The following is a 24,818-nucleotide window of genomic DNA, read 5'->3' as shown; positions in this document are numbered from 1 at the left end:
TTTACTACTTTCCAAAAATTTTTATTAAAACAATACCAAAATTAAAAAAAAGATTAGAAAACACCAGGATTCGAACCGGGGTCCTCTTGATCTCCAGTCCAACGTTCTACCACTGAGCTATACCCTTTTGTTTATCCGGGCTACAAGATTTCTCAGACATAGTGACAAACAGACGAAGTGATTATAAAATACTTTAAATATTATTACTTATTATCTTATTCCCGAGGTAGACAAGTCCAAATACACAAGAATTATAATAATAGTTACCTATTTATGATATAAATGTTAAAAATACAATTTTAAGGCACGTATGTGAAAGTTTTGTGTGAAAGACTCGCTTCGCTCATTCTGCAATTCACATAAGTGCCTTAAAAATATACTTTTTTAACACGTACCTATATCATACAATATTTTTTCTACAAACGTCTTATATATCAACAATTATAATTTATTCATTCTCAATTACAGGACAATACCTACAAAAACTTTTACTTGAACTTGACTGACATTCCATTTTAATATTTTTCTTGACATTACATCAAAACTGCCTATTTTGTCAATACGTAAATTAGAATAACATCTACTTTTATTTTTGTATATTCTAACAAATTTTAATAGTTTTTTTCTACAAACGTGTTAAAAATGCAAATAATACAGTTTAAATTAAACTTTAAAAAACCTTTTAAACCACCTTTTTCAAATTGCGCAAGTTGTATTATTAATATTAATGTTAATAAATGAAATATAAATATTTTGACGTTTCACAATTTGACAATTCACTTTTAACTGCAGTGCCTTAAAATTTTTAAAGCACTGGTGCTTCAAGTGATATATTCTTTCCACACCTTTTCTGGACTTATACATACATAAATTAAAACATTTAGTAACTAACTCCATTTAGTAACTAACTAACTGCGCATGCGCGCAGATTAATAAAATTTCACCCTCAATGAAATCGCGCCTAAAGCAGTATAACTTCAAAAAGTTATTATTACTAAAATTGAATACACTCCTCACTTAAAGAACTAAACTAATGTTAAGTCAAAGTGAGTTATGGGTAAAGTAATATAAATTTTTTTCGAGGCGTACTCAAATCTAAGTATTCAAACTTATATAACGTGAAAACGATACATTTTATAAAATATACCTGTTAAACACTTGTCAAAGCACTTTGGACTACCTATAAAACGAGCTTCAGAAGAAGTTAATAGCTTTAAAATTAAGCAAGTTATGATGAAAATAAGAGGAATGTTTCTTCGAATGTTTGGAAGCCCTTTCGAATGTTTTAGGAAAAAGTGAAAAATAAAACATACGCCATTTCCACAAAAATTAAAATTTATGGTAATCCTTACAAGAATTTCTTTATATTAACACATGTAATGATTTTAACAATTTTGTCCGGTTTAGAATGCTAATTTTTGAAAAAAAGGTAGAATTTAAAAAAATCAGAATTTTAAAATTATCGTAATTTTGATTTTCTTTTGATACTAACTCCAAAAATACTCAATATACGTAAAAATGATATGAAACCAAATTTTAGTTTTTTTCTGTATCAAATATTTTATCTTTTTTGTTTCTGTAAGGTAAAAAATAACCGAGATAGAAACGTTTAAAACTTAAATTTTACGGGGCCATTTAACCTTTTATTTTTAAAAAAGTAAGGGGTTTAAAAGATTAAATTTAACGTCGTTTAATAGACCTTGGAATTAGCTTTCAAATGGTTTTTAGGCAAACCTGATATCCTAAAAATTAACGGAGTTACTAAAAAAAAAAACAATAACATTTTTTGGAAACAAATTTAAAAGATAAATTTGGAAAAATTTTTGTAGCATACATTTTAATGCTATCAACTTGTTCGGGGACTCATTTGATAGATATTTCTGTGTACTTTGACAAATGTTTAAGTTTATGTTATAGAATGCATCATTTTCCCGTTATTTAAGATTGAATACTTAGATTTGGATACTCGCCGAAAAAAATATATATTCAATTACCTATAACTCACTTTCAGTTAACGTTAAAAGTTTTTTTTTAAGGGGTTTAGTTCCTTTTTTATTAGCCTCAATTTTGGTAATAACTTTTTTGTAAAAAACTTATAGTTTTTGACTTATTTATGAAAAATCGGTTAAAAACATGAATTTTTCTCACGAAAAATTAATTATTTTATCTTTAATAACTCAAAAAGGTTTGATTTATTTTAATAACTTTATATAACAAATTTTGCTTAGAATTTGTCCCTCTATCGAATTGTGGGATTATTTTTAATAAAATAATTTTCACCATCGAGAAGGGGTGGCACCCACTGCCAGGGTAAAAGCGCAAGTTGACACCATGTCACCTTTTTTCCTTGAGATATCCTCTAACCACTCACCAATTTTCATGCAAATCGATGGAGGTTCAACGAAATCGGAGGTAATAGCTCATATCCACCTTCAGTGACTGCACTATATTTATAAATAATAACTGCTCCTCATAAGTAGAGAACGGAATATATGCAAGATGCATTTTGTTGCATATCTGGCATATTTTGCATATCATATTTGTGACAATAGGCTTCTATCGTCTAGAGTCTAGAGTACTCTAGAGTCATGGGCGCCCATACCCATCATGGGTATGGGTATGGTTTCAGGTGCTGTAAATTATATATGATTATCCAAAGTATACAAAATATAATGTGCAACATCTTCACGTCTGCCCCACCCTGAAAATTTTTATATGGGCGCCCGTGTCTAGAGTACGCCTATGTAATAAGCAAAACGTGTTCTGATACCGTCTCTGACAGTATAAAAGACCGAACAGAAATCCATTAGAGGATTCTGTGTGTGTTGAATGGAGAATAACTAACCAGACCTTCTGGACCCCGTTGATTTGACAAGCTGAGCGAATTATCCTTACATATCCAAGAATTTTATATTCATCATTGGCGTGTCTACGGGTAAAATGACGGGTAATATGACCCATGTGCGCGCCAATGGGGAAGAGAAAATTATTAATTGCATGTCAAAAAATGCGCAATAACTATCTCTTAAAACCTACCCAATTTGAGAAAAAACACAGTTTGATTGGTAGTACACCCGGCATACAATGACAATTTACCTGTTTAGCAACAATATTATTGCAACGATATTGTTAAAGAATAAGGCTGTAACATATTCAAAAATCACTTAAATGGGACAACAGGTTTAGGAATTTCTAGACATTGACCCATTTTTAAGGTGGTGCTTAATTTCTTACAGTAGTGTAAATTAAATGGTGAAGACTTACTTATTACATTGACACAAATCTTTCATATTTGTTAATTTTGAAATAACACATTCATAATACTAAGACATCGAACACACTCACTACAATAGTATTATTAAATCTACAATGGCATAAAGTCATTACAATAAATTATAAGTACTTGATAAACTGTATTACAAATATGGATAGTATAACTGGACTCACTCTACTGTTGTTTATTTCTGTATCATAATTGAAAATGCAAGAAGCTTATAACCTACATGTCTATAAATGATGCCTTTAAAGATTAATGTAAATAGATTGTTTAATAAATATACAGGGTGTTTCAAGTAGACCACATGTTAAATAATATGTATATATGTTTATATACAGGGTGGCCAGACGAAAAAACATTTTTGAAAACCCAGAGACAGGTCAATTTTGTAGAACAGAGCCAGCAGAAAACCTTGCAAGAAATAAAAACAAAGTCAAACTGAGAGTACTGGAAATAAATGAAAATAAAACAAAATACATGAATTAGCTATTTTTAATGGGAAATAAGCCACAATTTTACTAAAAGAATGGTTTTAATAATGTTTTGAAATAAGTGGAAACGTTAATAAAATCATTTTTTTAGTAAAATTGTGACTTATTTCCAATTAAAAATAGTTAATTACAAAAATGCCACAAAAAAATAGCTTCAGAAAAACATTAAAATACATGAATGATGGCAAGAAAAAGAAGACACACATGACAGAACTTACAAAAGACGGCTTTAAAGAGGTTGAAACATTCAAAATTTGGGAGTATTAGACAGAGACAGAGAGAGACAGAGAGAGAGAGAGAGAGAGAGAGAGAGAGAGAGAGAGAAAATTTATTGTTTCTTAAAATGAGTTTACATTTATAAAACACAACGTGGTATAGTACAAACATAGTACAAGATACATTAAAATACTAACTATAAAACTTCTATAATAAAAAAAAATAAAAAAGCCATCAATTAGCGTAACTGTCCTCAAAAAATTCCTCGATACTATAGTAACACTTAGATAATAAAAACTTCTTGATTGCTCTTCGGAATACAAGAATAGTGCTTGAGGATCTTATATTGAGTGGTAGGTGATTAAACAATTTCTTTCCAGTGTAAATAAATGATTTTTTAATTAGTGTAGAAGAGGGAATTGGAAGTGGAATAACGTAAGTTAGACGAGTCTTATAAAGGGGATCTGTCCGAATATCTTCTTTATGTTTTTTAAAAATTAAGCATGCTAATCCAACGATATATATGCAGGGAAGTGTCAATATACCATGTTTCCGGAACAGAGGCCTGCATGATGTACCAAACTTGACCTTGCATAAATATCTAAGTGCTCTCTTTTGTAGCATAAAGATTCTACTGAAATGATGAAGAGAACAGCTACCCCAAAAGGCAATACCGTATCTCAAATTAGATTCAATCAAGGCCACATAAACACTTTTTGCAATCTTGAAATCCAAATGGTGTGCAACTGATTTGACAGCAAATCCACCCGATGATATCTTTTTGCTTAAATATACAGTGTGTTGCTCAAACTTAGTTTATTGTCAATATAGAGACCTAAAAATTTGTTAAAAGTGTCAGAACAAAAAGAAATTAATTTGGTTTTTGAAAAATTAAATGTCAAATGATTAGCTTTGCACCACTCTAAGATTTTTAGCATATCATTACTAATAATCTTGTTCAGTACCTTACGAGTCCTTGTTTTGCCATAAAATTGTGGTATCATCTGCAAATATAGTAAACTGGCCATTAATATCGAGGTTAATTATGTCATTAAAATAGATCAAGAAAAAGATAGGATCCAAGACAGAGCCTTGAGGTACGTCACAATTAATAAAGATATTACTAGAATAGCACTCATTAATTGATATAGACCTGTCTGTCTGATATAGATCTGTCTTCCAAGTATGAACTGAACCACTTTAGAGTAGTGTCTCTAAAACCATATCTTTCCAGTTTATTAAGAAGTATTTTGTAATTGACACAGTCAAAGGCTTTAGAAAGATCACAGAAAACTGCAGCAGCAACACAATCGTTATTTAAGTCTAAGTAGGTATAGTTTTTCCATGAATTCGAAGATGGCATCATATGTACTTTTTAATGACTGGAAACCGAATTGGCAGGTAGAAAGTAAATCGTGTTTTTGTAAGAAAGTCATCATTCGGATTTTGACCAATTTTTCTAGAACCTTTGAAAGCGATGGTAACAAAGAGATAGGACGATAATTGGCAGGTAAATCGTGGTCACCACCTTTATATAAAGGAATAACCTTGGCACATTTTAAACAATCGCTAAAGTGACCTGTTGAAAAAGATTAGTCAACAGAAGAAATGAAACTGTAGATATGAAAAGAAGAATTGAAGCAGGAAATAAAGCATTCTACAGAACATGTTTAGAGATAGCCGAAACATAAAAATGAATATCTACAAAATGACCATAAGACCAATAGTGGTATATGCTTTAGACACATTTACATTAACAGCAAGAGAAGAACAACAACTAACGGTTTTTGAGAGAAAAATTATGAGAAAAATACTGGGACCAAAGAGGGAAAACGAAGAGGATGCAAGACTATGGATGAACCACTAAATACAAGAATGGATGGGTTAAGAGAATATATTTAGGGCAACAAAAGCACAGAGAATTAGATGGTATGGACACATAAAGAAAAGAGTAATCCCTTAAGAGTTGTAACGGAATACATACCACCAGGTAAAAGAACCAGTGGCACGCCTAAACTGAGATGAATACAACAAGTAGAAGATAAACAATCAAAGAGAGGGAAGAATGGAGAAAATTAGTGTTGGAAACAGCTAAGTCACACCAGCAACTGTAAAACAGAACCCAGAATGGAATGATCCTCCACACCAAAAGGATATTCAAGAGAAAACAGCTTGAGCTTCCTGGGGAGCGTATAGCTTGTATATATATAATGTTTTTCGTGCATGAATTCTTTCAGGTAGCTTCAATATTCTTACATATCTGATTTTACACCAAAACTAAGCTTTAGATTGTATAATTGTTTTATGTATTGTGACAACCTAAATACTCCAAAACTAGTGCCAAAAACGTTATATACCCGAAAGGATTTACAATGGTACATAAGATATTTAATATGAGCTATAATATGATCGCTAAATAGCTAATAAATACGAATTATAATAACGCATGAAGCAAAAATATTTGGTTAGTCATAATCGATTACGCCGAATCTTCCAGGCCCTTTGCAAATAAATAAGATATTGTTGACTTACCAGACTATGAGACTTGAATAATTAAAGCCAGTATTTAACTAGAGAAGACACACTTTCTTTGAGCCATAAACTCATACTTTACATTTAATAAATTCTCAAAACAGTAAACACATAACACAATATTTTGAAGTTTGTGTCTGTGTCTGTCAGCTACACTGACCTTGACGTTTGACGTGATCGAAACTTCAGGCAGTTGTCAAACTTGTCAAATGTGGATAGCCAATCAGGGCAGTGATAATCGGGATAATCAAATATGCAACACACATTTCGGAAAACTACTAAAAATGCTTATATTTGTATGTAAAAAAACTCTTGCTTAGCTTTTAGATTACGCTATTTATACGCTACATACTGTTCCTGAATTAATTTAAAGATATAGTGTCATTTACTTATGTAGTTTTATGATTTATATGAAAATACAATTTCACTAAGTTTTTTGTGGCGACATCTATTGGACAATATTTAACGGCGCCAAGTTTTACAAATTTACACTGCTCTTAATTAAATTTATTTCTGATAAGGGGTATTTAAAATTTTTGTTTTTATATTTATTTATTAAACCCTTACATATTATTTAAATTACTTTAAACTAATCCAATCTCCCTTTTCTTGGTGTTCCATGGCGTACTGTGATCTGTCATTTAGTTTATTTCTGTGAGGTTGCTGTTTTTTTAAATTCAAAACTGTCAGAAGTCAGACATGACCGTTAAAATAAAGTGTCGTTAAGTCGTTATATTTGGTCCGTTTTCGTTATTTTACAACAAATACATGTATTATTGCTGTTGGTTTTAAACTGTTTTTGTAGAAATAATTTATTTTGATTTTATTTGAAATGGACATCAACGTTACAATGGATATGAGTACGTCTTCGATATGTAAACTAAAGGATTTAGACATGGAAATGTAAGTAATAATTTTTTATTGGTTTGTCTCTATTCTCGGTAGGATCCAGTTTCAGTTAGCTGAAAGTGGGATAGTTCCGGGTGTTGGTTGCATACTGTTAATACTGTAGTAGTTAACAACTTTACAATGAAGTAAAAAATGCTAAGTTTTTACTATATTACTGTAATAACTTACACTCCTTTTCCTAATTTTCCTGATGACAAGGGTTCTGTAACTCAAGATTATAAAGCAAGACTTACATCATTTCAAAAATATGACTTACACCACTTTGGCTCTATCGCCCTCATATATTTAAATTATTTTACTTCATTGTAAAGTTTTTTTAATTTCAGTTAGTTCAGTAAAAACCAAATTACAGTCAGCTTAGTAAAAACTTGATCTTAAGCGACCTTCAACTGTTGTTTTTATATCCCATGATCATTGGGTCTATTGAATTAAAAGAATAATTTGCTTTTACTTCCTCGTATTTAAGTATTTACTTAATAGTAATTGAATAGTCATTTCTTTAATGCTTTATTTAATTACTATTAAGTAAATAAGTGCTATTAAGTACTATTAAGTAATTAAAATTTAATTAGTGTTTAGTTTTTAAATTTTAGTAATAGGTTTTTTTACTGAAGTACTGTCAACTTTTAATGTAATTTTAGACAATTTTAATTATTGCTGACCTGTAAAAGTACATTTGTACGTTATTACCAATAAATACTCTACTCTAAATACTTAAATACGAGGAAGTAAAAGCAAATACTTCTTTTTATTCAATAGACCCATTCATTTTACAACTTTATTAATGGCTATTGATTTTAAAATTGTTCCTAAAGTACCTAAGATATTTTGGTTTTAAATATTAGATTTAGGTAGGAAGAATGTCAGAATGTGTGATTACAAATATCATTTCTCCCACACTACCTACTACAGATGTAGTGTTACATATTTTGCTCCTCCATCCATCCAATGGCACTACAACCCAAACCGGGCATTTAAACATACTGCTATTCTTTACTTCGTCTTCCCATCCCATTTTTGGTCTTTCTTCCAACAGATATCTTTCCTTGCAATTTTCTGGTGATTCTATTGTCATGCATGTATGCCACGTGCCCTGCCCACAGTACTTGCCTGCAAAGGTAAAACAGTATATGTGAAAAAAGTGGGTTTTGAGATAAATGACTTTTTGTTCTTTTATTGTGCTGTTTTGTCATTTATAAAGTTAGACAAGTGAAATTTGGAATATAAAAAAAGTATGTTATTATAATAATTATTACAACAGCAAGTAGGTATTCGCGGTGTGCAAGAACTTGGAAAGGGAAACGAGAAACGACCCTGCGCAAGTCGCGGAGAAATATTGCAACTATCTTAAATAATTCATATTGTCAATTGAAATTGTCAAATTGACTATATTTCATACCTTCTGTCAATGAAGCAGAAAAATTACATATTGCTCCACAATATTGATATGATATGCAATTATTATATAAAGGTAAATTTAATTAATTGTATTTTGCTTGCAGTACTGCATTTTAATAACTAATTTTATTTACTACATACAATTGTTGATGTTTTCATAACATAACCTGAATCTTATTTTTTCTTCTTATTATTTTTTTTGGACTATGGCCTTGACAATTATCCAGTAACCAGGACTAATATAATTGGCCAATATAATTAAAAGTGCGAATAATAGTACAGAGCGTAGAAATAGGGGTCGCTTTGCCGAACTTGCACGGTCCCAATAGTTTTTTCAAATGTGCTTGTAAAATGTCATATACTCTTTTACCATTTTGCCAGTATACCCAAAGCGTATATAAAAGACTTTATACGTATATACCCTCGGGGGAGATAAAAATTTCCATTGGTCATACTATGGTAAAAGAGTATATGAAATGTTTATACCCTTTTACCATTGGAATTGGGACACCGTTTTTATGAAATATGTTACCGAATAACAGTATATACCACATATATCCTGTTTTACCAGTAGAGTTTCAAAAAATAGATAAAACATAATACCAGGGATAAGCAGTGTATGACCATGTATACTATTCTGCCTTTGTAGAGTTTGTCGAATATACTGTTTTACCATAGCAGAGACGCAAGTACATGTACTCATATACTGTTTTACCAGTGTCACATTTTGAAAACTAAATGAGATAGAAATAAACTAAAAGTTGCATAAGAAAGAGCGGAAAAAATAACCCAGTTTTGGCGGCAAATTCAAAAATCGATTTTTTTCTGTTACATATACTGTTTTACCTTGGTAGGCAAGAGTAATCTCTGCAGTTTAGTGTATTGTGCTAGAGTTGGTTCGCTATATTGTTCATATATTTCTTTATTTGACCTAATTCACCAATTGTTGTTTTCACTTATTGGGCCCACTATCCTAAGTAATATTTTTCTTTCAAACACGTCTAATGCATTGGCAGATTTCTGTGTCACAACCATAACTTACTATAGGCCTGATTATTGTTTTATAGACCTAGAGTTTTGCAATTTGAATAGAGTGAATGTGGCCCATCACGAAATAGGCTTTATTTGCCAGCATAAGCCTTCTATTTATTTCCTGTTCTTCTTCATTGTTTGCCACCAGGTCCATTCCTAAGTATGTCAATGTATTCACATGTTCTATATCATCTATAAAGTATTGTTGTTGCACCAGTCTATTTGATCTGGTTTGTATGAGTAGTTTTGATTTGTATTTATTGCTAGCCCTACAGCTTCTGCACTCTATTTCAAATCAACTTAGGTTTCTTCCGCCACATTCATTGTTCTGATCATTATGTTTATATCATCTGTGTATGCTGCTAATGCACACCAAAATACGTTTTGGAATCACAGAGTAATTTATAAAAGAGAAGGGGAACAGCTGTTGAACGTATCTCACTAGGCACAAGTATGCTGGTGCGAAGCTGCTGCAAAGCAAGTCGAAGGTAGGTATATTCAACATGCTGTATTTCCGCTAATTTTGCTCTGATAAATCTGAAATTTTTAGAGAGTATTCTTGAGTTATGTACTTTCATTTAAAATAATAAAAAAAAAACGAAAATCCTCCCTCCCTTAATTTAAAACTGAAAAAATTTGTAATGAACATAGTAGTTATTGAGGTACATAACAAGGGCTATTTTAAATCATGTTTTAGAATAAAAGATGTTCCTTGGGCACAAAGTATGTGGAATACACTGCAAATGGATTTACAAAAGTCTTTTTTGAACTGGGTGGAAGTTGTACTTGCCATGAGTCAGAATGAGGAAGATGTCACTGGATGGAAAGACACATACATTCGACATTTTGAAGACAGGTATAGTGTAATTTATATACTACATTTATTCATTTTGTGCCTTTGCTACATATAATATGGTCTTCACCATTTATTGCTACTGAACAAATAAAAGAAATATAGATATACAAAATGGATATTTGTGCCTAGCTTGATAATCATTTTCTTTTCAGATGTTATGAAATGGTCACAGATATTAAAGAGCTCCACGAACAAGTCATTGAAAACATCGAGAAGTATTTGAACAGAATACAAGTTTTATGTAAGATGCTACAGATTGAAATGCCAGTAATAGGAACACAAAAGTTGGGTCTGTACCAAGAACAATTAAAATTAAAGAGGCAAATCATGGAGTAAGTATTCTAATAGTGAAATTAATAAAAGGTCTAGCTGGTTAAGATAATGAAAAGTGCCCCTAGCGATATTCCAAAAATAAAAATGCCATGCTGTTCTACATCAAAAAGTATTCGACCAAAAAAATTTTTAGACCCCTAGCTTACCCATAATCACCCATAACTTCGTTTTTCTTTCATTTTGTAGTAGTTTTTATTGCCTATCAGTGGTGGGCAAACTTTTTTAATGGGGGGGCCACAAACTTCAAGAAATTCTATAGGAGGGCCAGAATTATAGAGGAGTGCATATTTTGTTAAAGCTATATGTATCCTTACTATCCATATCGATGGACCTCGGCGGGCCGCAGTTGGCCTGCGGGCCATACGTTGCTCATCACTCCCTATATAATAGTACTTTTTTCAAAAATTTTTGGCGTGAAATTCAAATTTTTTTTCGAATGTCACAGCAGACATTTGAATAAAATTTTTGAATTGCTTTGCATCCTCCAACCGTAACTCATTTACGAGAGCTTAACCGGCTCCCAAGTCAATTCCTCCAATTCAACACTTCCTTTTTTTTTTTCTCCTTTTTGTCGTTTTGCACAATAGGGAACTTGCATAAAATTTTAAATTCGAAAAAAATGGTATAAATCACAACAGAACATAATTTAGAACCTGTATCAAAGATAAAAAAGTTTTGTTTGTCTTTCGTTTGGCCCCTAAAGACGATTAAAAATTCAACTTATACCAGCCACCCTAAAACGCGTCGTGACGTCACAGGGTTGTATGTTTACATTCTACACCAATTGTATATATAATTTTAAATTAGACATTATAAACGTCAGTAAAAAATACAGTTATGTGACGTTAAAAGTATTTTTGATTGTTTGAACTATTCATAGAAAATTTGTACTTTTACAAAATGGTTTTATTTTCAATAGTAAACCTTCTTTCCTTTCCTTCAAAAACTGTATCAAACTCCAATCTCAACAAACTGGTATATATTATTACAACGACATACGATAAATGTCATTAGAATATAAATATTTTTCCTTTATTCCCCGACGATGAGCTGAAAAAATACTCAAGTAGGTGGAGGCCAATAAACTAAAGAAGAAGAATATACGTAGATATAACCATAAACAGAACCACATAGTTAAACTCTGTGACGTCACGGGTCGTTTGAACTATTTTAAGATAAAGAAGACTTTAAATTTGTACTTCTAAGTTATTATAAGTTTTTGAAGCGTGAAATTTTGTAAATCTCATTTTTATACAAAACTGAACATTATTATGTAATAAAAAAATATGTGCAAGTTCCCTATTGTATAGGCAATTATAAAGGCTAGTGCCGGACAGGAATCCATTTTGAAGAATAAAAATATATATACGCGTGATGAAGTCACACAGTTTGCTGTGTGTTGACTCTCTAGTCGACACGGAATAGGGAACTTGCACATTTTTTTATTACATAATAATGTTCAGTTTTGTATAAAAATGAGGTTTCCAAAATTTCACGCTTTAAATCAAAAACTCATAATAACTTAGAAGTACAAATTTAAAGTCTTCTTTATCTTAAAATAGTTCAAACGACCCGTGACGTCACAGAGTTTGATTATATGGTTCAGTTTATGGTTATATTTACGTATATTCTTCTTCTTCTTCTTTAGTTTATTGGCCTCCACCTACTTGGGTATTTAGCCAGATCATCGTCGGGGAATAAAGGAAAAATATTTATATTCTAATGACATTATTTATCGTATGTCACTGTAATAAAATATACCAGTTTGTTGAGATTGCAGTTTGATACAGTTTTTGAAGGAAAGGAAAGAAGGTTTACTATTGAAAATAAAACCATTTTGTAAAAGTAAAAATTTTCTATGAATAGTTCAAATGATCAAAAACATCTATAACGTCACATAACTGTATTTTCTACTGACGTTTATAATGTCTAATCCAAAATTATATATACAATTGGTGTAGAATGTAAACATACAACCCTGTGACGTCACGACGCGTTTTGGGGTGGCTGGTATAAGTTGAATTTTTAGTCGTCTTTAGGGGCCAAACGAAAGACAAACAAAACTTTTTTATTTTTGATACAGGTTCTAAATTATGTTCTGTTGTGATTTATACCATTTTTTTCGAATTTGAAATTTTATGCAAGTTCCCTATTGTCTTGATCTTGAGACTAAAGTCACCAGTGAGTCTCCCATGCTGATCTCGAGACTGCAATTGATCTCAAATGGACAAAACCTGGAGACTAATTTTGAGATTTTATCTCAAGTGGACAGTTAGCTTAAGAAAAGGTACACTTTAAAAGTCCATGGACTTTGATCAGCGACAAAACAGCCTGGATTTTAGACTAGTTCCTTTATGTTGTGTGAGTTACTTATTGTCGCCAAGAAACTTTTTTAAAAGTACATATTGTCGCCCCTTACAATTTTCTTATTTTTTCTTATTCTTAAATTTTTATTTTAGCCTGGAACAGATGGTTAAAGCAAGGCAATCTACCTTAGATCAGTTAAGAAACAAACAGTTGGAACTTAGCAAAGCTTTGGGAAAAGCACCGCTTCTTCTAAATGATAATCATCTACCCTCTCCACAAGAAATCATTGAGTTTCAAAAGCATGTCGAAGAATTAGAACAAGAGAAATTTGATAGATTGGAGAAGTACACAACTCTAAAGGAAGAGTTGTTAGACATGGTAAAAGAGCTGGAATATCAGCCATCGACAAATTTTGAAAATGAAGTCATCAATGGAAGTGAACGGAATTTTATGGTAACTGAAGAGAATATTGAAAAACTTGAAACGTTTTATGGCGACATGAAGAAAGCTTTAAAAGATACAAAAGAGGAAGTGTGCCAATTATGGAACAACATTGAACATTTGTGGACTCTACTAGATATTGACTTTATGGAAAGAGAAGAAATTCGTAAAAAATACACGGGATATTCTCTATCGACTCTGGAATCATTAAGGTTGGAATGGCAGAAATACGAATTGTTAAAGAAGGCCAATATCAAGGTAAGAATTAATTTATTGTAATCTCATTATTAGTCCATTCACTCACTGTAAAATATTGCAGGTGAGTTTTATGTATGGAATGCTCAATTATCTCGGAAACGGCTTGCACGATTTTTATAGATTTTAGTGAGTAAGGGTCTTCTAATGCGGCCGATATTATAGTGGTATTTACATTGTTGTTAGATCTTCCGTTTTTCTGGAAATCTAATGAACTTTCTTATTTCAAATGGGTCACTCCGTATATTTTTTGCGTTTTGAAGTCCTTAAAAAATACTGGTTATTTTTCATATATAATATTCCCTATACTTAAATGACGTAATTTTGGAGTTCTTGCTACATTTATTAAAAAAAAAATTTAAACGAATTATGAAAATCAATTTTTTTTTGGCCGAGGCAGACATTATTTTATGTTCTTTCGATCATTGGGAACAAAAAAGGTCTTTTATAATTTTTCTCTTTCCTTATATAATCATTTTCTTTCTAAAGTTGATCGTTTTCGAGTAGTTATAAATAATTTAAAAACTAAAAATTACGATTTTAAAGCTCAAAACCACAAGTAAAAATCAATTACTTTTAATTGGAAATAAGCCACAATTTTACAAAAAAAAAAATGATTTTATTAACGTTTCGAAGCCCAAATCGGGTTTCGTTGTCAAAATACAAAATACTACTAAAATAAACAAAAATGTTGTTGCTAAGTAAAAAAAAATTCTTCTAATAATTTTTTTTTGTAAAATTGTGGCTTATTTTCCATTAAAAGTAGTAATTGATTATAAAAATGCCACAAAAAAATAGCTTCAGAACAACACAAGTAAAAAATATGATTTTTGAAATTACGAAAATCAAGTTCAAACGTTCTTCTATTAACTCTCCATAATAATGTTTGGCATGTTTTATTTTTTATTGTTAATGAATCGCTTATGAGAGTACGGGCGATTGGGATGAACTAACAACTAAAAAACAATGTTTTAAAATAAGATAAGCCAAATTACTTATCATGAATTGATAAAATAAGGTTTGATCTTCAATTCGGTTTCTAATTTCAAAAGTAACATTTTTTACTTGTGTTTTTGAGCCTCGAAAACAATCAACTTCAAAGAAAAATTATAAAAGACTTTTTTGTTCCCAATGATCCAAATAACTTGAAAATAATGTATTAGACCGGGCAGTATCGTCGCCCCCTCTAGCGAAATTATTCCGATTCGATTTTTTTGCACAAACTTACTCAAAAAGAGGTCCTTATAACATATCCACAGGGTGCCGGGCGATGCCGTGGTCGAAAAAATGTTTAATCAATTTTTTTTAACAAATTCACAAAAATAATTTTTTCATTTCGATCAATTTTTTTTTTCAGATTACTTGGGTCATTCTGAGCAAAAAAAATTTCTCTTGTCATTTTTCTCTAAAATTGATTGTTGTCGAGTTATTATGCGATTAAAAATTTGAAAAATGCGAAAATGGCGATTTTCAATTCTTAATAACTTGATTAAAAATTATTATTATGAAATTCAAAAAGTGACCAAATCAAGTTTCAAACCCCTTCTTCAAGGTCCTGAAGAGACTTTTGTCATTATTTTATTACAAAGCTGCTATTTTTAATTATTAACAATTAGCGCTATTGTCCAACTGTATCGTCGCCCCCGTTAGCGAAACTATTTCGATTAGATTTTTTTGCACAAACTTTCTCAAAAAGAGGTCCTATAACACATCCACAGGGTGCCGGGCGGTGTCGTAATCGAAAAATCGTTTAAACAATTTTTTTTAAACAAATTCACAAAAATAATTTTTTCATTGCGAACGATTTTTTTAGATAATTTGGATTATTCTGAGCAAAAAAGGTCTCTTGTGATTTTTCTTTAAAATTGATTGTTGTCGAGTTATGGCCGATAGTTAATCGATAATTTTTCAAATTTTAAATTGCGTATAATTGGACAGTCAATTTTAGAGAAAAATCACAAGAGACCTTTTTTGCTCAGAATGTCCCAAATTATCTTAAAAAAAAATTTGTTCGAAATGAAAAAATTATTTTTGTGAATTTGTTTAAAAAAATTGTTTAAACAATTTTTCGACCACGGCACCGCCGGGCACCCTGTGGATATGTTATAAGGACCTCTTTTTGAGTAAGTTTGTGCAAAAAAATTGAATCGGAATAATTTCACTATAACGGGGGCGACGATGTATCCTGGACTATAGCGCTAATTGTTCATAATTAAAAATAACAGCTTTGTAATAAAATAATGACAAAAATCTCTACAGGACCTTAAAGAAGGGGGTTGAAACTTGATTTGGTTACTTATTGAATTTTATAATAATAATTTTTAATCGAGTTATTAAGCCATGAAAATGGCTGTTTTCGCATTTTTCAAATTTTTAATCGCATATAACTCGGCAACAATCAATTTTAGAGAAAAATGACAAGAGCCCTTTTTTGCTCAGAATGACCCACATTATCTAAAAAAATAATTAAATAAAAAATTAATAATTAATTAAAAAAATTAATTAAAATAAATAAAAAATTAATTTCGTGAATTTGTTTAAAAAAATTGTTAAAACAATTTTTCGACCACGACAGCGCCCGGCACCCCGTGGATATGTTATAAGGACCTCTTTTTGGGTAAGTTTATGCAAAAAAATAGAATCGGAATAATTTCGTTAGCGGGGGCGATGATACCGTCCGGTCTATATGCCTTGACCTAAAAAATCGATTTTTATAATTTCTTTTTAATTATTTAAATGTAGCAATAACTCCTTAATTACGGTATTTAGGTATAGGGAATAAGTACATGAAAAATAATCAGTACTTCTTAAGGAGTTCAAAACGCAAAAAATATACAGGGTGTTTCATTTGAAATAAGAAAGTTCATTAGATTTCCAGAAAAAATCTGACAACAATGTAAATATCACTATAATATCGGCCGCATTAGAAGACCCTTACTCACAAAAATCTATCAAAATCGTCCAAGCCGTTTCCGAGATAATTTAGGCGTACGAGATTTGTTATTTTTGTTTTCCCTAGTTTATCCTTAGACCAACTCTCTTATAATTTGTACAAAAAAAATTTAATTATCTTTAAATATGTGATGAATTTTTTTAGGTATTTGTTGAAAAATTACGCCAAGAACTCCAGTTACTATGGGAGCGTTGTCATTGTTCTGAATCAGTTAAGAAGGAATTTCTGTTCTTTAATTCTGAGACTTACACCGAAGATCTTCTAGAACTTCATGAAGTGCAATTGAAAAAATGGCAAATTTATGCAGAAGAAAATAAGTAAGTTTAAAAGTTTACAGGATAGTTTAAAAACTATTTACACAGAATGTGACAGATGAAATGAGTGTCAGTAACGATTCAAGTAAACTGTTTACCCAGGCATAAAAATACCAATCGGGTGCTTAGGAAAATATTACACCAACGCATCTCAGTTTACCCGCCTGAATCGCCATCATTTTTTACTCTAATACCGAGTATAGTGTAATACAAAATAAAAATAGACTTGGGAATAATTTCCTAAGCATTGCCGGATTGGTATTTTTATACCTGGGTAAACAGTTTACTTGAATCGTTATCGACACTCATTTCAGAGATTGAAATTAACACGGGAGTGCCTCAGGGAAGTGTCTTAGCACCTTTACTTTTTATTCTTTATTTAAATGTCATAGAACTCTTTGTTGATTGTGAATTTATTAATCTTTTTGCCGATGACACTGTGTTAGCTTTAGCTGACACAGATTTAAATTCAGCAGTTGTAAAAATTGGATATTTTTCGTAAAAGTAATAAACTAAAGTTAAATGTCAATAAAACAAAAGCAATTATTTTTCACAACCAAATATAAATTTAATCTGTTGAATTTAAAGAACGTTGATATAAAGATTGATGGTGAGCAAATTGAAGTAGTATCAACTATTAAATATTTGGGTTTTCAATTGGATAACTTTCTTAATTTCGATGAACATTTTAACTGCATTAATAAAAAAAAATTAGTAAAAAATTATATTTTTCTCAAAAATTGCAAAAAACTTATCAACTTTCGCTAAAATAACGGTGTACAACACCATCATCCAACCTCACTTTGATTATTGTGCTTCTGGTCTACATCTATTTAATCTAAATAAAATGAACCAACTTCAGAAACTCCAAAATCGTGGTGTGTATATTATATTAAAAACTAATCGTTATACGTTATTTATAGTAACTATGTTAAAAACGCTTCAATGGTTTTCAGTAAAACAGAGACTGTACTATTTTACAATGTTGTTAATTTATAAAATAATTAACTGCTTAGCTCCACCTTATTTTCACCATTTTATTTGTTTTCATAGTGACCATAACACAAGAAATAAAAACAACATTTATGTAAACAGAGTTACCTAATCTAACTAATTCAATGTCATCTTCATTATTTAAAAGTTTTCAAGAATATAATGAACTGTCCATGCATTTGAAAGATTGTAAGTCAGTTTTAAGATTTAAAAGTGAATTGAGGAAATATATAAAATATTTGTGAAAATATAACTGCAAAATAGCTTTAATATTGAAAACTTTAGAGTTGTCTTTTCTCAATGTACTATGTGTCTCTCTTTTATATGATGTACCTATTTGTTGGTTTTATGTTTTATATTTTTTAGGAAAAATTTACTATATGAAGTTATATCTCTCATGATTATGAATATATTTGAAAAAATATTGTTTTATTTTTTTTTGTGAATATTAACTCTTAAGGTGCGTATCCATTAGGTTCGCTGCTCCACGCTCGCTGCAACTGTTCCATCGATACGGTATGCGCTCCTTTATACAGTACGTAAATCGTTCAGCTGGACATAGGGCACATACACTGTATATATTTAGATACATAAATACATACATTGTATTATATTGAGATAATTGTGGCAACTGAGCTCTCTCGATGACAATATGATTGTTAGCATTAAGGGGCATTAACCTCAAAATTGACAACTCATTTCGACTGGCACAAATAAACGTCAAAATATGATAATGTAGTAGCTAAATATTTCTGACCTAAGGGAATGGGAAAACTGTTTAGTTTTGAAATTAATTTTTAAATAAAAAATATTTTAAAAATTGAAGTAAAATTATTAATTCATTAATCATAAACTTTGTTTTTGATTTATTTATGGACAGCCTTGCTTCAAAACTCACTTATTCTATTCGTTCTAACAGCTCTATTGTACCAAAAAGTTGTACTCTAACAGAAGCTTCAACTAACACAGGTTAGCGCAGTTGCCACAAATCTCTCAATGTATATTCCCTATGTCCAGCTGAACGATTTACGTACTGTATAAAGGTGCGTATCCATGAGGTTCACCGCTCCGCGCTCCTGCAACTGCTCGACATAGTGGATACGTTGGCGCTCCTGGACCATGCAGCAGTGCGCGCTCCGTCTCGGCCCTCCAATCGGTGGCGGTTTATATGTAGAGGAGCGCATGCCGTATCGATTAGGATAGTTTCAGGGAGCGCGGAGCAGCAAACCTAATGGATACGCACCTTAAAGTTAATACATATTCACAAAAAAGGAACAAAACAGTATTTTTTCAAATACTCATAATCATGAGAGAAATAACTTCATATAGTAATTTTTTCTTTGCTTGGCCTAACAATTTGGCCAGGTACTGTATATTAGGTTTTGCCATGGTTTTGCCTATTTCAAATAAAGATCTATCTATCTATCTATCTAATAAATTAATCGTGATGACTTTTTAAGGGAAATACTTGCTGCTCTACACAAACATCGTACTCTTTGGGAGAAACTAATAGAATTGGAACGAAGTGCGGCTGGGCCAGACCGTTTCAATAATCGAGGAGGTAAATTGTTGCTCGAAGAGAAGGAAAGAAACCTTTTGTCAAAGAAAATTCCAATACTTGAAACAAATCTGATGGAATCGGGATATCGGTATGAAGCTAGACATGGGGTCCCGTTCCTCACTTTTGGAGAAACCATTGAAGAGTATATCAATAATTTACATTCGACCAGAGAAAGTGTAAGTATAGTATATTTGAGATATTTATAATAATTATTGATAAGTTAGTAAATTCTTGCAAGTCATCCAATTTGTAATTTTCTCATAGTGTTGCACAGTGGCGGATCTTTGGGTGGAAAGGGGAAAATTCCTCCTCCCCCTAAGAAGGTCCAAGATTCATGAAACTTAAACCGTAGACAGACGGGAACGTTAGGAAAATTAAGGGAACTTTGGGTTGGGCCAAAGGCACATTTCTAGATCTGCCACTGGTGTTGTAGTATTGTGCAGGCAGGGCCGCATTTAGGTCAAATGACGCCCTAGGGCGCTAGGCAATTCTCTAGTAGCCGCCCTTCAAAACATGTATTATTTATGCGAAATGGTACATGCCGCCCTCTCATAATTTGCCGCCCTAGGCAACTGCCTATATTGCCTAATGGATAAAGCGGCCCTGTGCAGGGTAGTAGTAAGGTGAAAAGAGATAGTGCAAACACAAGTTTTGCTGGATATTAATATAGACTGTTTTTTACCCATACAAACTTCATCCCCCCCTCTTGACCACAGGTCTCCTGTGATTTATTTTTCCTTTTATTTTTGTATTCCGCTTCCGATTGATTTCATTCTAAAAATAGACAATAAAATCCTTTATAAAAGGTATAGATTTAAAATCCCTAAAAAGGGCTACATCACAGAACTAGTTTTCGATCGGTTGACCAATCATCATCAGTGCTTACGTGAAATTTACATGCTAACCACCAAGATCTAGTATTACAATAATAAGTGGGTAAAAACCATTTACAATTAATCCGTCAAGGAAACATCGGTTAAAAATGTGAACTTAAGCATGGATGTTGAAAATATTCCATTACTACGCTCCAGGTAACATCTGAGCTATGGTTTGACTTGTTCAGGTGATGACAGTATGGCAGATATGCGTATTGCATATCTCAGGTTATTCAGCAGTTGTCCATTGATGTTGATTCTTTTGTTGTGCCATTCAAGTTTTTTGAATATATCTTCTTTGTTTTGGTGTGGATGTTTTACTGTGATTGTTGCTTTTTCGTATTTTTTTAACATTTCTTTGTATCGATAGTCGATCCTTCCATTTATTAGCGAGGATTGTATGGCTCAGTGTTGAATACTGTCAAAGGCCTTTTCAAAATCCAGAAAAGCAATATATAGCGGTATTCTGTACGCATTAGCGCGTTCAATGAGTATTTTCATTGTTAGCAAAGTGGTCTGTTGTACTGTATCCCATTCTGCAAGGGACTAGAGAAGAAAAAATGTATACTATAAGGTCTTTGATTGTTTCAGTCTCGAAAGTTAAAATTGAGTGCCAGAAAACAACAAAAAGAAACGACTACGCACACTCCGTTATGCACTACAAACGTCATGACTTCCAAAAGGGTACTAATGGGAGCTTCTTGCACAGATGCAAAGAAGTTTAGAGAAACCCCTAGAAAGGTGTACACAGAACCAAAAAGGAAACCACGCGGTAAGTACATAAATAATGCTTCACAATGGAGTAATCATTTGCATTATAAAATTTATTAACCTTCAGGTTAGTTTCACCTTTGAGCAATCTGATGCAATCAACTTCTTCTCGATTTTGTATCCTTATTTATTGCTCTTCTTATTCTTCTTTTTGTATAGACATAGCTATGTCTGTTTTTTCAATGTACCTCTTTATTAAGTTGTCGTTCCATCGTTTTCGTGGTCTTCCTATTGGGGAACCGTCTCTCGCCGTCCTTACTACTTGTTGTCATTCGGCTTATGTGGTCATTCCATTCTACTCTTGTGTTTCTTACCTATGTTATTAATATTCTCCACCTTGCATTTTCGTCATATATTAGTTCTTCTAGCTCTGTCCCATAGAATAGAATAGAATAGAAAAAAGTTTTTGTCAGGATTCACCAGTTACAAATATAAATTGTCAATAGAGAGAATGGTGTCAATTACAATTTATAAGGGTTGCTGAAACAACCTACACTTAACATAAAAGTAATATTAAAATATAATAATAATAATAACAGTTCTAACAATAAAACACTGAAAACGTTTGTTTTCTATACTTCCACAAAATTTATTATAACTAAGTGACTACAGCTGTTTCGGCAGAGTGCCTTTCTCAAGTAAGTTTTTGGCAGTTTTGTTTAACGCTACTTCACATTCTACACCTAAATATTCTAAATTTTTTTTTTATTATTATGTTGAGGCAAGTTGTGTTTGAATCCTTTCTCTAAAAGTTCTATTTCACTATTATTGAATTTAGTATCTGTTAAGTTTATAAATCTATTGAAAAAACTATGATTTGAAAAATTTTTTGTATGAGTATTGAGTTTTTTACTATTGCAAATTAGATTATTTAGTTTTTTACATTGTGTATTAAATTTTTTGTCTATTATATTATCTACTTCAGTTCTTACTTTAGAATCTAGGATGTCAAATTCTATATTATCTAATCTATAATGTAATTCTGAATGACATACTTTAAGATACACATCTATAATATCTCGTTTTCTGTATTGGGTGCTCCTATCCCGTTTCAGCCATCTGGTTTGACCCTGGTGGATACCTGCTATGGCAGCGGCACTGCGGTTGTTGGTTTTTAACTTTATGTATTTCGGGAACACGTTGTTTTTCACGCACATGTTTAGAAACCAGATATTTTGTGTTGTTATAGTTCAAGCAATCTATATAGTGTAATAGGTAAGATTTGTAGCTTTCTTTGGGTTGTTCTTCTTTAATATTAGGCCGGCAGCTGGTCATCATCATCATTCTCTTTGCCTTATCCCTATGCGGGGTCGGCTTCCCTAATTGCATTTCTCCACACAATTCTGTCTTGGGTCATATCAATGTTAATCCCCTTTACCAACATGTCCTGCCTTATCGCCTCCCCCCAGGTCTTCTTTGGTCTTCCTCTCCTACTCCTTCCAGGAATCTGCACTTCAGCTATTCTTCGTATTGGGTGATTAACGTCTCGACGTTGAACATGACCGAACCATCTTAACCTATGCTCTCTCATTTTGGCATCAATTGGTGCCACACCTAGACTTCCCCTAATATACTCATTTCTAATTTTATCCTTCTTTGTCACTCCACTCATCCATCTAAGCATTCTCATTTCCGCCACATGCATTCGTTGTTCCTCTTTCTTTTTCACTGCCCAACATTCAGTTCCGTACATCATAGCCGGTCTTATGGCTGTTTTATAGAATTTTCCCTTCAGCTTCATTGGAATTTTTCTGTCACACAACACACCACTCGCTTCTTTCCACTTCATCCATCCAGCCCTAATTCTACTGCATGCATCTCCATCTATTTCTCCATTACTCTGTAATACCGATCCTAGGTACTTAAAACTATTGCTTTTCACAATCATTTCACCATCCAAAGATACCATTTTATTTGTAGTAGCTCCATCTTTAAATGAACATTCCAAATACTCTGTTTTTGTCCTACTAAGTTTTAAACCTTTTTCCTCCAGAGCTTGTCTCCACTGTTCCAGTTTTTGTTCTAAGTCTCTTTCACTATTTCCTACTAACACGACATCATCAGCATACATTAAGCACCATGGAATGATACCCTGTAGTTTCGCTGTTATCTGGTCCAAAACTAATGAGAATAAATACGGACTAAGCACAGAGCCTTGGTGCAATCCTACTTTCACATGAAATTTATCAGTCTCTCCCACACCTGTCCTAACACTAGTCGTTACTCCCTCATACATATCCCTCACAATCTTTACATATTCACCAGGGACTCCTTTCTTATTGAGTGCCCACCACAGAATCTCTCGAGGAACTCTATCATATGCTTTCTCAAGATCAATGAATACCATATGAGCGTTTGTTTCTTTACTCCTGTATTTTTCCATCAACTGCCTTATAATGAAAATTGCATCTGTTGTTGATCTACCCTGCATAAAGCCAAATTGATTCTCGGATATTTCGGTCTCTTCACGTATCCGTCTGTCAATTACTCTTTCCCATATTTTCATGGTGTGGCTAAGCAGTTTTATAGGCCGGCAGCTGGTGTTTTCTGGTAATTAAATATGTAGTTAAAAATATTTATTTATACTTAGGTAAATACCGTTAAAGCAGGACATAATATTGTATGTGTTAAAATTAATTTTATCAATTTTTTAATAACATTTAACCTCACAGGGACCTCCCTCTTACCGCATGCTTGCATTAATAACTGATGTAGAATAGCTTTTATAATTAATCTTGTTATTGTTAGAATTACTGATACTAAAAGAACTTTATAAAAACACAGTTAGATCTAAAATTACTTTAGGTATACAGTTCAAAACTTTAAAATTCAGCACAAAATGCAAGCATGTCCCCGCTCTTTTTTTATTAAAAATACAAAATCTAAAAATATTTTTTTAACCGAGTCTTTTCATTAGTACACTTATGCTTGGAAAATGAATTGCACAACACAACAATTAAAATACTGATACACTTAACTCATTTTCTCCTTCTTCCGTATTTTCTTCGTCACTATCATCGCCCAATTCAATAATAAATTTATTTCCACCATTAATGTGGAAGTGCCCAATCTTCTTATAATATTCTTCCACTTTGATCACTTTGGCGATTCTTTTCTGCCAGTCTACTTTGGTAATATTGGCTACTTCTTTTTTAATGATCTCAATTACCTTTTTGTCAAATTTAGGAAATTTATTTGAACGCCTTATACTTGGTTTTAATTGTCCCCAAATTAACTCGATAGGATTGAAAACACAAAAGTAGGGGGGAAGTCTCAATATAGTGTGTCCATGCTTTTCGGCAAT

The 24,818-nt window shown here is 32.0% G+C and overlaps 2 protein-coding genes across 2 annotated transcripts in view; one reads left to right on the top strand and one right to left on the bottom strand.

Moving 5' to 3' along the window:
• The window catches only part of LOC114329587 (WD repeat-containing protein 47), a 313,869-nt gene extending 307,191 nt beyond the window's left edge, over positions 1 to 6,678 (bottom strand). Inside the window, exon 1 of the mRNA XM_028278747.2 lies at positions 6,517 to 6,678. The gene's annotated coding sequence lies outside the window, so the exon portion shown is untranslated. The remainder of the gene's footprint in view (positions 1 to 6,516) is intronic.
• A 516-nt stretch (positions 6,679 to 7,194) lies between these two features.
• The window catches only part of LOC114329588 (protein regulator of cytokinesis 1-like), a 58,941-nt gene continuing 41,317 nt past the window's right edge, over positions 7,195 to 24,818 (top strand). The window contains exons 1-7 of the mRNA XM_028278756.2: positions 7,195 to 7,419; positions 10,553 to 10,711; positions 10,864 to 11,043; positions 13,504 to 14,050; positions 17,145 to 17,317; positions 19,768 to 20,044; positions 21,335 to 21,515. Coding sequence (XP_028134557.1) covers positions 7,349 to 7,419; positions 10,553 to 10,711; positions 10,864 to 11,043; positions 13,504 to 14,050; positions 17,145 to 17,317; positions 19,768 to 20,044; positions 21,335 to 21,515 — 1,588 coding nt within the window. The 5' untranslated portion in view covers positions 7,195 to 7,348. The remainder of the gene's footprint in view (positions 7,420 to 10,552; positions 10,712 to 10,863; positions 11,044 to 13,503; positions 14,051 to 17,144; positions 17,318 to 19,767; positions 20,045 to 21,334; positions 21,516 to 24,818) is intronic.

The sequence above is a fragment of the Diabrotica virgifera genome, chromosome 5 (genome assembly GCF_917563875.1).
Source record: "Diabrotica virgifera virgifera chromosome 5, PGI_DIABVI_V3a".
Taxonomy (NCBI): domain Eukaryota; kingdom Metazoa; phylum Arthropoda; class Insecta; order Coleoptera; family Chrysomelidae; genus Diabrotica; species Diabrotica virgifera.
Note: the sequence above shows the minus strand (reverse complement) of the source record. Positions and strands in the feature narration are given on the sequence as shown.